This window comes from Myxocyprinus asiaticus, chromosome 22 (genome assembly GCF_019703515.2).
Source record: "Myxocyprinus asiaticus isolate MX2 ecotype Aquarium Trade chromosome 22, UBuf_Myxa_2, whole genome shotgun sequence".
Lineage (NCBI taxonomy): Eukaryota > Metazoa > Chordata > Actinopteri > Cypriniformes > Catostomidae > Myxocyprinus > Myxocyprinus asiaticus.
Window position 1 is genome coordinate 3452383 of NC_059365.1, and position 14341 is coordinate 3466723.

The 14341-nt window shown below is 43.1% G+C and overlaps 1 protein-coding gene across 4 annotated transcripts in view; it reads left to right on the top strand.

The window, feature by feature from the left end:
- Positions 1-756: 756 nt before the first annotated feature.
- Positions 757-14341, top strand: part of LOC127413399 (MORC family CW-type zinc finger protein 3-like) — a 212894-nt gene continuing 199309 nt past the window's right edge. For all 4 annotated transcript variants that reach the window (XR_007892580.1, XR_007892582.1, XR_007892581.1 and 1 more), the window contains exons 1-6: positions 757-893; positions 983-1055; positions 2491-2623; positions 2786-3006; positions 3181-3328; positions 13964-14120. Coding sequence is in view for 1 of the 4 variants with exons in the window: in XM_051650538.1 (XP_051506498.1) it covers positions 852-893; positions 983-1055; positions 2491-2623; positions 2786-3006; positions 3181-3328; positions 13964-14120 (774 nt within the window). In the remaining 3 variants the exon portion in view is untranslated. The remainder of the gene's footprint in view (positions 894-982; positions 1056-2490; positions 2624-2785; positions 3007-3180; positions 3329-13963; positions 14121-14341) is intronic.

The following is a 14341-nucleotide window of genomic DNA, read 5'->3' on the forward strand; positions in this document are numbered from 1 at the left end:
AGTGTTTAATTTACTTTTATACACCAAACACTATACTGATATAATTCATTAATAAAATACATAATTAATTAAAATGTGATAACATATTAAATAAAAATTAATAATATAAAAAATTGAGAAAATATGATAATCGTTTACATATTTTTAATAGGCTAGTATGTACCAAACACTTATGATGTAAGAAACCTGTAATCTGGCATCACACATCATTTATAAAATATATAATAAAAAATGTGATAACATGTATAATAATATAACAATTAATAAAAAAATGAAAAACAATTTGAAAATAGTTTTTACATATTTTTTATATTATCCAACACGAAAATAATGTAAGAAGCATTTAATCTGGCATCACACATCTTTTATAAAATACTAGATATTTTATCACATTTTATTTATTATTAAATAGCCTTTAAATTTAATTAACCAAACCTATTGTGATTTACTAAACTTTTAATCTGACATTACACATGATTTCTAAAATATATAATAGATACAAATGTGATAATAATAGCCTATAAAAAATAATATTATATTTAATATAATGAGAAACTATGAAAATAGTTTTTAGTTTTTTATTTTATATAATATTAATATAAATTATATATATTTATTTATATATATTCTGATGAGATTCTGGCGGAAGTAAAAGGCAAACATCATCTTTCAGAATAAACAAAACACTTTGTAGATGTGCTCTGGGTGGGCGTGTACACACACACACACACACACACACACACACACACACACACACACAGTAAAAGAGGAAGTAAAGAAGGCGCAGCAGAGAGGAAGAAAGAAGCATCATCATCAGTCTTTCTGCTCTTGTGACGTGTGTTTAAACTGTAATGATGGCGAGACTGAGCGAACACGGGATCCGCCTCAGCTCTGTGCGTATTCTTCAATATCTTCTTTAATGCATTTTCTTATGCAAGATCATATTCATTTTGATATTATAATGCGTGATGTTGTTTTTTAGATGAGCCCGTCGTACCTGGAGAGCAACTCCACCAGTCACACGTGGCCCTTCAGTGCTGTAGCAGAACTCATAGGTGAGCAAACCACTCTGATCTTGCAGGATTTGGCAATGCATTTTGTCAGGAACCGATACTTTCGATTTAAACTTCCGCAAAAATCTCTCAGACTGTAAATGCGCATTTATGTTGACTTTTGGGCACCTGTTGCATCTGGGTCTACATGATACAGATTCAAATGTAATGATAATGAATCATTTAACGTCAAGATCAAACATGCATGATACATTTATGTGCAGTAAAGTTGTGATTTGGTTTAATATCAGCTTGAATGTACCCAAAAAAGTATTTGGATACATACCATAAGTTATGCTTTAAAACAGGCTATGTGAATGTCATTGCTTTAAATAACAAAATATCAAAGCAAGTGGCTTTTATTTTAAAGAAAGATGGCACGAGCACACTTTTCAAGCAAGTTCGAGGTTGAAATGATCATTTAAATAGAATTGAAAATGAAGACAGATAGTATAATGATACTTTGTGGTTGTCAAACGGAGCATGTAAATAGTCAATGTGAACTACGTTTGCGGTTACAGGACACCTGTGTGAAGTGACCACTCTAAAAGTCACCTTGACACCTGCTGATTAAAAATCAGTGAGCAAAAATGGCTCAGAAAATTGAATTTTAGTTTAGTTTTGAGAAAAACGGCAGATGTCTCTTGCTTTAATATTTTGTTATTTAATGCAGTGCAATTGATAAATGATAAATACTTTTTGGGTTCACTGTACATATAGTAAAGGTTGACGGAAATGTGTGAAGCTTTCACGAGCAGATGTCAGTACCGTTAGAGGCAGGAAACATTAAGAACATATTAATAGCATGGAGATGGCAGTGGAAAAATATCTAAATGTGTTTTTCTTTGATCATCTAACTATCAAGATATGAGGTGCAACTAAATATGTCTTACTACTTTTACAGTTTACCCTCTACATCCTGTTAAAGGGTTTGTCTGGCTGGTTATAGTTTTTAGGTAAATTGTTATATTTAGTGTACTGCTTGCAAGCACATTTTAAAAGAAAAAAAAAGTGCTCTAAATTATTTATATACCACGTTTGCATTGCCACACATGTTTGCTTATGGGTTGCAGTAAACAGACAGAAAACATGTAGTGTAAATAATGCAACTTCATTCGTTTTTTTCTCTCTTTTTTTTTATTATATATATTTTTTATTTTATCCCCTATTCTCCCAATTTGGACTGCCCAATTCCCACTACTTAGTAGGTCCTCGTGGTGGCGCGGTTACTCCCCTCAATCCGGGTGGCGGAGGACAAGTCTCAGTTGCCTCCGCTTCTGAGACCGTCAATCCGCGCAACTTATCACGTGACTCGTTGTGCATGACACCGCGGAGACTCACAGCATGTGGAGACTCATGCTACTCATTAATTACTTCAGCTTTAAATCGGCACAGATGAGGCCTTACGTTGACATTTCTCTGCATGTGTGTGTCGCAGATAATGCGTCTGACCCTGGCGTAACGGCCAAGAACATCTGGATAGATGTGGTGAAGGTCAGAGACCAGCTGTGTCTCAGTTTTATGGACAACGGCAGCGGTATGACGCCAAACAAACTCCACAAAATGCTCAGGTGCGTGAAAACAGAAATATTCACATGCAAAAATTTTAGAAGCTCTTTGATTATTAGTGATGGTGCTTGTGAGGTGTTTGTTACGAATCTCCAGCTAAACTTTGGTATGCAACTCGTCCTGGAACGCTTGCGCTACAGACATTTCTTTTTCTCTCTTTGCAGTTTTGGGTTTACAGAGAAGGGTTCTGGTAAAAGCAGTCATCAGCCCATCGGCGTGTACGGTAATGGGTTTAAGTCGGGTTCGATGCGTCTGGGTCGTGACGCTCTGATCTTTACGAAGAACGGTGGCTGTCAGAGCGTGGGTATGCTGTCTCAAAGCTTCTTACAGGCTATCAAAGCTCAAGCTGTGATCGTACCCATCGCCCCATTCAACCAACAGACCAATATCCTTCACTCATATACTGTACTACAGCTCATCAATAATCAAGAGTCAAAGGCTCTGTTCCAAAACCTCATAAATAAATGATTTTTGGATAAATAATTGTGTGCAGTTTAAACAGATGTTTGACTTCATCCTCAACAGACAAAATCGTTCGCCCTTAACTCTCTCATCTCACAGACTCTCGTGGTAACAGAAGATTCTGAGGCAAGTTTGAGAGCCATTCTGAAATATTCTCTCTTTCAGAATGTATCTGAGTTACAGGAGCAGCTAGATTCCTTACAGGGCAAGAAAGGCACCAAGATTCTCATCTGGAACATTCGCAGGTTTGTGACAAATGAAAACAAAGATTTTGGATGGTTTGCCATCTTATGTGGCAGTGGAACTGTAACGGGTAAAGGTGGGCAAGGAGGAGGCGGGAACCAGCTGAATAGTCAACATAATTTTAATGACAGAACTGAATTTAAACAAACAAACACACACACACACACAGCGTGTCTCGAACTGGCACCTACGGATCGTCATTATCCCCCTCCCGGCTGATTAGCCCGATTCAGGGCCGGGCATGTGTCCTCACGGCCCGGCCCCACCCTCGTCACAGGAACCCTTAAGGATAATTCCAGGTTCAATACGAGTTCATCATGTTACATGCATATTGTTTACGTCTTGTGTCTATACTTTTGAAACATTGACGATTTTAACGTTGACTGATTGGCCCCATTCACTTCCATTGTAAGTGCCACACTGTAACCTCGATTTTTGCTTTTTTTAAAGAAAAGGAAAATCTTATTAAACATGCACCTATTGAATAATATATCAAAAGTTATATGGAGCCCAAAGAAATTATTACAGCTTTTATGTTGGTTTTTAATGTAATAAATAATTCAGATATATTTTAAGATAAAATAGTCTATAAAATGTCAAGGAAAAATACCCTTTGACTATTACCAGCAATATCTGAAATTTGGCCTTTGAAAGATGCTAAACATTGTTTTTGATGTAGACAATATAAATACATAAAAATCAAATATGGAATACATTTTTGTTAAATAATTCTTATACATTATTTTGGATATTTATTGTAAATTACAGTTGTATCTAATTTTGCCTGTTAATAGTAAAAGGTGAATCACTGAACAAAGAGATTCACTGGAGTTACAGCGAAAATGCTCACTGATCTGTTGGTAGACTCCGTGCCAAACCACAGCCAGATACGTATACACAGACAGGAAAGCCATTATATTCAGCCACGTCATTTATTTACATATGACTTAAATGTTGAACACAGGTGAGTGTAGTGACTCCTGATTTGAATTTGCTTGGAATATTAGCCTGAAGTGCTTAGTTTAACAAATTGTGTTAATCACCCTAAAAAGCATGTAATCCTCTGACCTCTCACGGATCTCATACCTGTTACTATATTGTGTATTTTAACACGACTGAACACTGTATTGACCAATCAGCGTCCATTTAATGATACATATTTTTTGTTTGTTATTTTGTGTACATGTATTTCCATCTCAGACATAAGCACTTTGCTGAAATCTTTTGTTTGTTTTTTTTGTAGTTAAGTGGTAGATTTTGGGGATAGATGTTTATTAGATGGGTTTCTTACTTTTTAGTTTGGATGCAATGTGCAAGTATGCATGTGCCAATTTTAAAAAGGAATATTCTGGGTTTAATACGAGTTAAACTCAATCGACAGCATCTGTGGCATAATATTGATTACCACAAAAAATTAATTCGACGCATCCCCCCTTTTCTTTAAAAAAAGCTAAATTATTATTTAAGTTGTCAAGACGGTTCTTCGGAGGAGGCGAGAACCGGCTTGACAACTTAAATAATAATTTAATGAACAACTTAACCAAAAACACACAACCATAAACACACACGGCAGCTGCCTGTAATTCTCTCTCTCTCGATCTGTCGTCCCCGGCCGCCTTTAACCCTCGTGTGCCCCATCAGGCTGATTGGGGACCGGGTGTGCGTCATTCCAGCCCGGCCCCGCCCTCCTGGGCTCTACACTCCTCCCGGCGTTGCCTCAGGCCGGGGAGCCCCCGGCATGACGTACATCCCCCCTTCCTCTCCGGGGGGGCGTGCCTTGCGCCCAGACAGCCAGCGGATCATCCCAGCCTTCCTCGACCTGGGAGGAGACAGGAGGGGAAAAACAACAACAAAAACAAAATAGGTGGGGGAAAGGCCAACACAGAGCAACAGAGAGAGAGAGAGGAGAGAGAGAAAAAGAAACTCACCGGTTCTCTGATGCGCCGTCGCGTGGTCCTCGAATACTCCTCCACCCTCTCAGGCGGACGGCAGCCGCTCCTCCCTGGGCGGACCGGAGTCAGACCTCCGACCCCCAGCGGACAGAACACCCCTCACATTCCCAGCGTCCCGTGGGGACACTCCTCCGCCCCTGGCAGCGGCCCTACCACTCCAGGCATTCGGGGAGTCACTTCCCTCCTCCCCCCGCGGACGGCGGTCTTCTCTCGACCCCTCCGCGTTCCCGGGGGACGGCAGGGCACTCCTCCGCTCCCGGCAGCGGCTCCCTCACTCCAGGCGGTCGGGGAGTCCAGTCCCCACTCGCCTCGCGGACGGTGGCCGTTCCCCACGTCCGGGTGGTTGGGCTACTCTGTCCCCCGTCGGATGGCAGTGGCGCTCCCTGAGTGGACGGCAGTGTCGAGGACTCTGCGACGGGAATCCCTCCTCCCTCCCGGGTTTCGGCACCAGTGTAAGGGGGGTTAGAGGGAAAGGAGGCGGCGAGAACCGGCTTGACAGCTTAAATAATAATTTAATGAACAACTTAACCAAAAACACACAACCATAAACACACACAGGGCAGCTGCCTGTAATTTTCTCTCTCTCGAACTGTCGTCCCCGGCCACATTTATCCCTAGCGCGCCCCATCAGGGTGATTGGGGACCGGGCGTGTGTCATTCCAGCCCAGCCCCGCCCTCCTCGTCTCTACAGTAACATACTGGCAGGCTGAAGACAGGATGAAGACAAGACGATGAAGAGTAGAACCCAAGTGCAGTTTTATTTAAAGTGCTGGTATCCAAACATGAAACAGTATATCCAAAAGGTGAAACTGAACATAAACATGAACAAGAACAAGGACTTGGCTTGACTAGACTATAAACTTTGACTTAACTAGGAATCGACTTGACTGGACATGGAACCAGAGTTACAACAAACAATACTCGACGAGGGAGGGACTATAGCAAACAAGAGGGCTTAATTATACACTGACAAGGGAAACGCATGACAAAGACAATCAATGACAAGACTAAATGAATGACAAGATAAGACTACTAAATAGGAACCAATAAAAGAACAGAACTGAAGGGTGCCTGGGTAGCTCAGTGGTAAAAATACACTGGCTACCACCCCTGGAGTTCGCTAGTTTGAATCTCAGGGCATGCTGAGTGACTCCAGCCAGGTCTCCTAATCAACCAAATTGGCCCGGTTGCTAGGGAGGGTAGAGTCACGTGGGGTAACCTCCTCATGATCGCTATAATGTGGGCGCGTGGTGAGTTGAGTGTGGATGCCGCGGTGGATGGCATGAAGCGTCCACACACGCTTTGTCTCCGTGGCAACGCGCTCAACAAGCCACGTGATAAGATGCGCGGTTTGGCGGTCTCAGATGCAGAGGCAACTGGGATTTGTCCTCTGCCACCCGGATTGAGGCGAGTCACTACGCCACCACGAGGACTTAAAAAGCACATTGGGAATTGGGCATTCCAAATTTTTTTTAAAAAAAAGAACAGAACTGATAACAAGTTAACAAGACAATAAACCAATGAGAACAAGACACATGAACATGAGGGAAACTGGATATCACATGACAAGGAAAACACAGAACTTCAAACTAAGAGTCTTTAATTCACCTAGCGACCTCTAGTGTCCACTAGGGCAAATGTCCCAAGTGTAACAGGGCCCCCCCATCTAAGGAGCGGCTGCTGAAGCTCCTAAACACATAAATAAAAATAGTTCATGGTGGAACCAGTGGAGGGCCCAGAAACAGGCGTAGACCAGGTGACCAGGTGGGTGGCCTCAGGAAGAAAGCGGTGTTCGGAGGCCAGGGAGGTGGCACTAGGAAGGGAGCGAGATCCAACGGATTTAGGTGGTGGCTCCAGAAAAGAGGCAGGGTCTGACAGTTTGAGTGGCGGCTCCAGAAAGGGGGCAGGATCCGGCAGAGTCTCAGGATGTGGAGCATAGGGGATGGAGCCGCAGGAGGCGGAGGCTCAGGGGGCAGAGCCGCAGGAGGCAGAGCCACAGGAGGCTCAGGAGATGGAGCTACAGGAGGCAAGGGCTCAGTGGTTATGGCATCTGGGGATTCAGAGGGTTCGGAGGTCAAGTCAACATGGGACTCAAAGGGTTCAGAGTTCTGAGCGGCTGGGGACTCAGAGAGCAAGACTCTTGGGGACTCAGAGAGCTCAGAGGCCAGGGAAGCTGAGGATCCAAGGAGCAGAGCCGTGGAAGAATTGAGGGTCAGAGCTGTGGAAGACTCGTTGATAGACTTGGGGAACTGGACAAGCTCATCGACAGCCTCGGGGAACTGGACAAGCTCATCGACAGCCTCGGGGAACTGGACAAGCTCATCGACAGCCACCATGTTTAGGAGTGCTGGCAGCAACTGGGAAATGGCCTCCGTGGCTGGGAGCACAGGCAGTGACAGGGAAATGACCTCCGTGGTCATGGGCAGTGACAGGGGAACGCCTCCGTGGCCATGGACACTGGCAGTGACAGGGGAATGGCCTCTGTGGCTGTGGGCACTGGCAGTGACAGGGGAACGGCCTCGTGGCCGTGGGCACTGGCAGGGGAATGACCTCCGTGGCCTGGAGCACTGACAGTGACAGGGGAACGACCTCATTCTCCTCCTCCTCCTCCTGGCCGCTGGCACTGGGATGGGCAAGGCTTCAGGCATTGGCTCAGGGATGGATGAGGCTTCAGGCACTGGCTCTGGGACGGACGAGGTTTCAGGCACTGGCTCTGGGACGGACGAGGCTTCAGGCGCTGGCTCTGGGACGGACGAGGCTTCAGGCGCTGGCTCTGGGACGGACGAGGCTTCAGGAATTGGCTTGTTGACGGTGGCAGTCCTGACGGGGAACTCGGGCTTGGCGGCCCTGACGGGGAACTCGGGCTTGGTGGTTACTGTAGGAGGAATGCTGATTTCCTCATCAGCTACTCCCACAGTGAAGGTCGAACCAGAGTCCAATCTATTCCCCCTGGTGGTATCAAGGAATAGATGGGCTCATTTAGTCCTGCATGGAAAAACAGCTTCAGGGAGACCTTTTCAAAACTCACCCGGTGGTAGAGTTGACAGAATCCCACCACAAATTCCACAATGGGACGATCCACCTGCCGTAGGCAAATAAGTGTTTTATAAAATGAAAAGCTTCACATTTCTGCCTTTAAACCCTTCAAAAATTGGCCGCATTCACTTCCATTGTAAGTTCTTTTTTAAAGAAAAGGAGGCACGCGTCAAAATATTTTTTTTGTGGTAAACAACATTATGCCACAAATGCTGTTGACTGAGCTTAACTTGTATTGAATGCAGAATAATATTTTCTTGAACCCAAACTAATTTTCTTTAAAAGACAAAGATAGTGATGTGAAAAAGTATTTGCCCCCATACTGATTTCTTCTGTTTTTGTGTATATCTCATACTAAATTGTTTCAAAAATTAAAACAAAATCTAACAGAAAACACAGGCAATCTGAGTAAAAACAAAATACAGTTTTAAAATGATAAATGTTATTTATTGAAGTAAAAAAGTTACCCAATACCAACTGGGCCTATGTGAAAAATTATTTGCTCCCTTAGTTACTAAATTCCCAAATCTATGAAACTGCATTCATAATGGGGTTCAGCTGGACTAGACACATGCAGACCTGATTACAGCCAGCCCTGTTCAATCAAATCAACACCTAAATATAACTTTTTCAGCAGCATGAAGTTTGCTAAAAGGTCTCACCCAGTAGCGCACTATGCCAAGGTCGAAAGAAATTCCAGAAATGATGAGGAAAAATATGATTGAAATACATCAGTCTGGGAAGGGTTACAAAGCTATTTCAAAGACTCTGGGACTGTAAAGACCCACAGTGAGAGCCATTATCTCCAAATGGAGAAAGCTTGACACAGTAGTGAACCTTCCCAGAAGTGGCCAACCTTCCAAAATTCTTCCAAGAGCACAGAGACGACTCATCCAGGAAGTCACAAAAAAGCCAAGGACAACATCCAAGGAACTGCAGGCCTCTCTCCCATCAATAAAGGTCAATGTTCATGACTCCACTATCAGAAAGACACTGGCCAAAAATGGCATCCATGGAAGAGGGGCGAGGTGAAAACCACTGCTAACCCAGAATAACATTAAGGCTCGTCTTGATTTTGCCAAAACACACCTTGATGATCCTCAGACCTTTTGGGAGAATATTCTGTGTACTGATGAGTCAAAAGTGGAACTGTTTGGAAGACAGGGGTCCTGTTACATCTGGCATAAAACAAACACATAATTCCACAAAAAGAACATCATACCTACAGTCAAGCATGGTGGTGGTAGTGTGATGGTGTGGGGATGCTTTGCTCTTCAGGGCGACTTGCAGTAATTGAGGGAAACATGAATTCTGCTGTCTATCAGAAAATCCTAAGGAGAATGTCCGGTCATCAATCCGTGAGTTGAAGCTCAAGGGCAGCTTGATTATGCAGCAAGACAACGATCCAAAGCATAGGAGTAAGTCCAATTCTGAATGGCTCAAAAGAAGCAAAATTAAAGTTTTGGAGTGGCCTAGTCAAAGTCCTGACTTGAACCCGATTGAGATACTGTGGCAGGACCTTAAACAGGCAGTTCATGCTCGAAAAACCCACCAATGTGGCTGAACTAAATGTAGCAGTTCTGCAAAGTTCTGCCAAAATTTCACCACAGTGTTGTGAAAGACTGATCTCCTGTTACTGGAAGTTTTTGGTTGCAGTTGTTGCTGCTAAAGGTGGCACAATCAGCTATTAAGTTTAAGGAGGCAGTTCATTTTTCACATGGGTGATAGAGGTATTGGATAACTTTTTTGCTTCAAAAAATAAAAGTATCATTTAAAAACTGCATTTTGTTTACTCAGATTTCCTTTGTTTTATGTTAGATTTTGTTTGAATTTTTAAAACAATTTAATATGAAATACACAAAAACAGAAGAATTCAGTATGGGGGCAAATACTTTTTCACATCACTGTATTTCTCCGACTAAACAAAACTCACTGAAATAAACCCCCAAAATTATTATTAATACATTTAAAAAAAAAAAATTAAAAAAAAACATATATTAGACACGTGTATCAAATGTAGCCACAATTTAAATTTGTCTACTATTTCAAGTATTGCGGGTACACATCTAGTTCACGACATCAATCAGTTTAAACCTTTTTTCCTGCAACTATTTACTTAAACAGTGTTAGACAAAATCAGCAAAAGATTTGAATCTCTCAACAACATGGGAACGTTACTCACAGCAGAGGATTTCATGTCTGACAGTGATCGTCTTGAAATGTATTGTTGATGCGGTGCATTGATAGCTAAATACTTTTTATGCTCGTTTCGAGGGAAATAACACCGCCCACACAGAGAGAGCTCTCGCAACCGAAGATACAGAGGTTAGTTTACTCTCCGTCTGTGTAGCAGATGTAACCCGATCCTTCCGACGGGTGAATATCCGCAAAGCCACGGGTCCAGACAGCATTCCGGGCCGCGTCATCAGAGCGTGCGCGAACCAACTGGCTGGTGTTTTTACGGACATTTTCAACCTTTCCCTCTCCTTGTCTGTAGTCCCCACATGCTTTGAAATGTCCACCATTGTGCCCGTTCCTAAGCAATCCAAAATCACTTGCTTAAATGACCGGCGTCCTGTTGCTCTGACACCCATCATCAGCAAATGCTTTGAGAGACTAATTAGAGATTACATCTGCTCTGTGCTGCCTACATCACTGGACCCATTGCAGTTTGCTTACCGCAACAACCGCTCCACTGATGATGCCATTGCATCTACAATACACACTGCTGTCTCCCACCTGGAAAAAAAGAACACTTATGTGAGAATGCTGTTTGTAGACTACAGCTCAGCATTCAACACCATAGTGCCCTCCAAGCTTGATGAGAAACTCTGGGCTCTTGGCTTAAACAGCTCACTGTGCAGCTGGATCCTGGACTTCCTGTCAAGCAGACGCCAGGTGGTTAGTATGGGCAGCAACATCTCCTCATCACTGACCCTCAACACTGGAGCCCCACAGGGCTGTGTTCTCTGCCCACTCCTGTATTCCCTGTACACACATGACTGTGTGGAAACACACAGCTACAATGCCATCATTAAGTTTGCTGTTGATACGACGGTGGTAGGTCTGATCACTGACAATGATGAAACAGCCTACAGAGAGGAGGTGCACACTCTGACACGCTCTCCCTCAACGTCAGTAAGACAAAAGGAGCTTGTGGTGGACTTCAGGAGAAGAGATAGAGAACACAGCCCTATCACCATCAATGGAGCACCAGTGGAGAGAGTCAGCAGCTTCAAGTCCCTCGGTGTCCACATCACTGAGGAACTCACATGGTCCATCCACACTGAGGCCGTTGTGAAGAAGGCTCATCCGTGCCTCTTCTTCCTGAGACAGCTGAGTAAGTTTGGAATGAACCACCACATCCTCACACGGTTCTACAGAGAGCATCCTGACTGGCTGCATCTCCGCCTGGTACGGCAATAGCACCGCCCACAACCGCAAAGCCCTGCTAAGGGTGGTGCGAACTGCCAGACACATCATCGGAGGTGAGCTTCCCTCCCTCCAGGACATATATACCAGGCGGTGTGTGAAAAAACTCAGAGGATCATCAGATACTCCAGCCACCCGAGCCATGGGCTGTTCTCACTGCTACCATCAGGTAGGCGGTATCGCAGCATCAGGACCCACACCAGCCGACTCCATGATAGCTTCTTCCCCCAAGCAATCAGACTTTTGAACTCTTGATCTCTCACGATCAAAATACATCAGCACTGCACTTTAATACTCTTATATCTCACACCGGACTGTCATAAATTATATTATTATTATATTATACTCTCTCTTAACAACTGACTATCAACCGACAGCCTGAATGTCAATACAGTACAATACAACCCACTGTACATTTTATATATACTATAAATACTATTTTTATTGTATAATGTGTACTCTATATTGTGTGTATTGTATACTATACATTGTATGTTATTATTTGTATATTGTGTTGTGTGTAATTATGTGTATATTAGATTTTAAATTGTGATGTGTTAATCTGATGTTTATTGTAAATTGGTATATGTCTCATCACTGTCACGACTGCTATGTTGCTCGGAACTGCACCCAAGAATTTCACACACTATTGCACTTGTGTATATGGATGTGTGACAATAAAAGTGATTTGATTTGATTTGATTTGTAACAGCAGCACATTAAAGGACTAAACTTCTTGCAGAGGGTTTTACTGTTCTGAATTTTATTCACTGTTATGCACAATGTGCAAACACGCTCTCCGAGAAGTGGCGTCTCTCAATTAATTAGGGGTTCAAGCACGAAGTGCTGAAACCCTGTTGTAATTGTTAGGATTATTATTATTCCCTAAAACTGATCATGCAGACCAAACCGTAAGGCCTAGAGAGTAGAAACTTTGGGGAATGGTAGTACTCTAGCTGGCTACACATACGCAAGGACTCACCCCGATTGGCCTATGGGAGGCACTATAATAAAGCCAAAATTCATTTTGGGCCATAACTCCTGAACCGTATGTTGCAGACTTAAGTGCCTTTATATCATTGGAATCCTTGGCTTTTTCGCAAAACCTACTTTTGCGAACTAGTCCTAGGCAGTTTAACGGATCGGAATCAAACCAGTGCAGAAATATTCTCTGGAGTCCAAATATCAATAATTAGCTAAAAAAGTTTGAACTTTCGGGCCTGGGTAGCTCAGTGGTAAAATACGCTGGCTACCACCCCTGGAGTTCGCTAGTTCGAATCCCAGGGTGTGCTGAGTGACTCCAGCCAGGTCTCGTAAGCAACCAAATTGGCCCAGTTGCTAGGGAGGGTAGAGTCACATGGGGTAACCTCCTCGTGGTCGCTATAATGTGGTTTGTTCTCGGTGGGGCGCGTGGTGAATTGAGCGTGGTTGCCGCGGCGGATGGCGTGAAGCCTCCACACGCGCTATGTCTCCGTGGCAACGCGCTCAACAAGCCACGTGATAAGATGCGCAGGTTGACTGTCTCAGACGCGGAGGCAACTGGGATTCGTCCTCCGCCACCCGGACTGAGGCGAATCACTATGCGACCACAAGGACTTAGAAGCGCATTGGGAATTGGGCATTCCAAATTGGGAGAAAAAGGAGAAAAATCCCCCCCCCAAAAAAAAAAAAAGTTTGAACTTTCAATTCATCGTTGCAACAGTATGCCAGAACGTACAAAGCTCGTGAGACCACTTATACACAAATGGATTTAACTCTTGAAAGGAATGAGATATTATCACCAAATTTGGTACACTTCTGTATGGGGTCATTCTGAGGACATATGAAAACAATTGCACACCTCTACCTCTTGGTGGTGCTATAACAATGAGGAATGTAAAAAATGCAATATCTCTGTGCTACCAAACCTAACATTTCTGAAAATTACGGCACTTTATCATTGTTTTAGCTGCTAATATCTGTTGCATATGTACATAAAGGCCCTTAAATGCTTGAACCCCGTTAATTGTTGCTTGCAGTTATATTTTGAAAATTGCATCTCCCATTGAAACAACCACCACTACAAAATGTGTGTTAGTAGTCGACCCCACTAATTGACTAGTCAGTTGTTAGACGACTAGTCGATTAGTCGACCACCCAGTCACATTTCTAATTAGAAGGAAGTAAATTTCTGTATTTTTTCTCCTTACATCAAACATTTACCATCCTGTTTGACAGAAATAAAGATGGAAAGCCGGAGTTTGACTTTGACACAGATGCAGAGGACATCCGTCTCCCGGAGATTCAATCAGAGGAGGCTCAGGGAAAATTAAGGAGAGATTATTACAAGCATCGCAGAGACAGTCACATTCCTGAAATTGAGTATTCTCTCAGAGTGAGTGACAAAGAGAGAGGCTGATGGAGAGAGAGACTGTGTGTGTGTGCGTTTTATTTTAGGTGGAGCTGAGAGAATGTTGGTACAGTACCACGTTGTGAAAGAAAAAGAAAATGAGATCTGTCCTGTTAGTTTAAACTAGGAATCATATCATACATTTATTACATTTTTATTTGGGCAGTCTATTGATTTAACATTTTTAAATCTAATTAATTGCAATT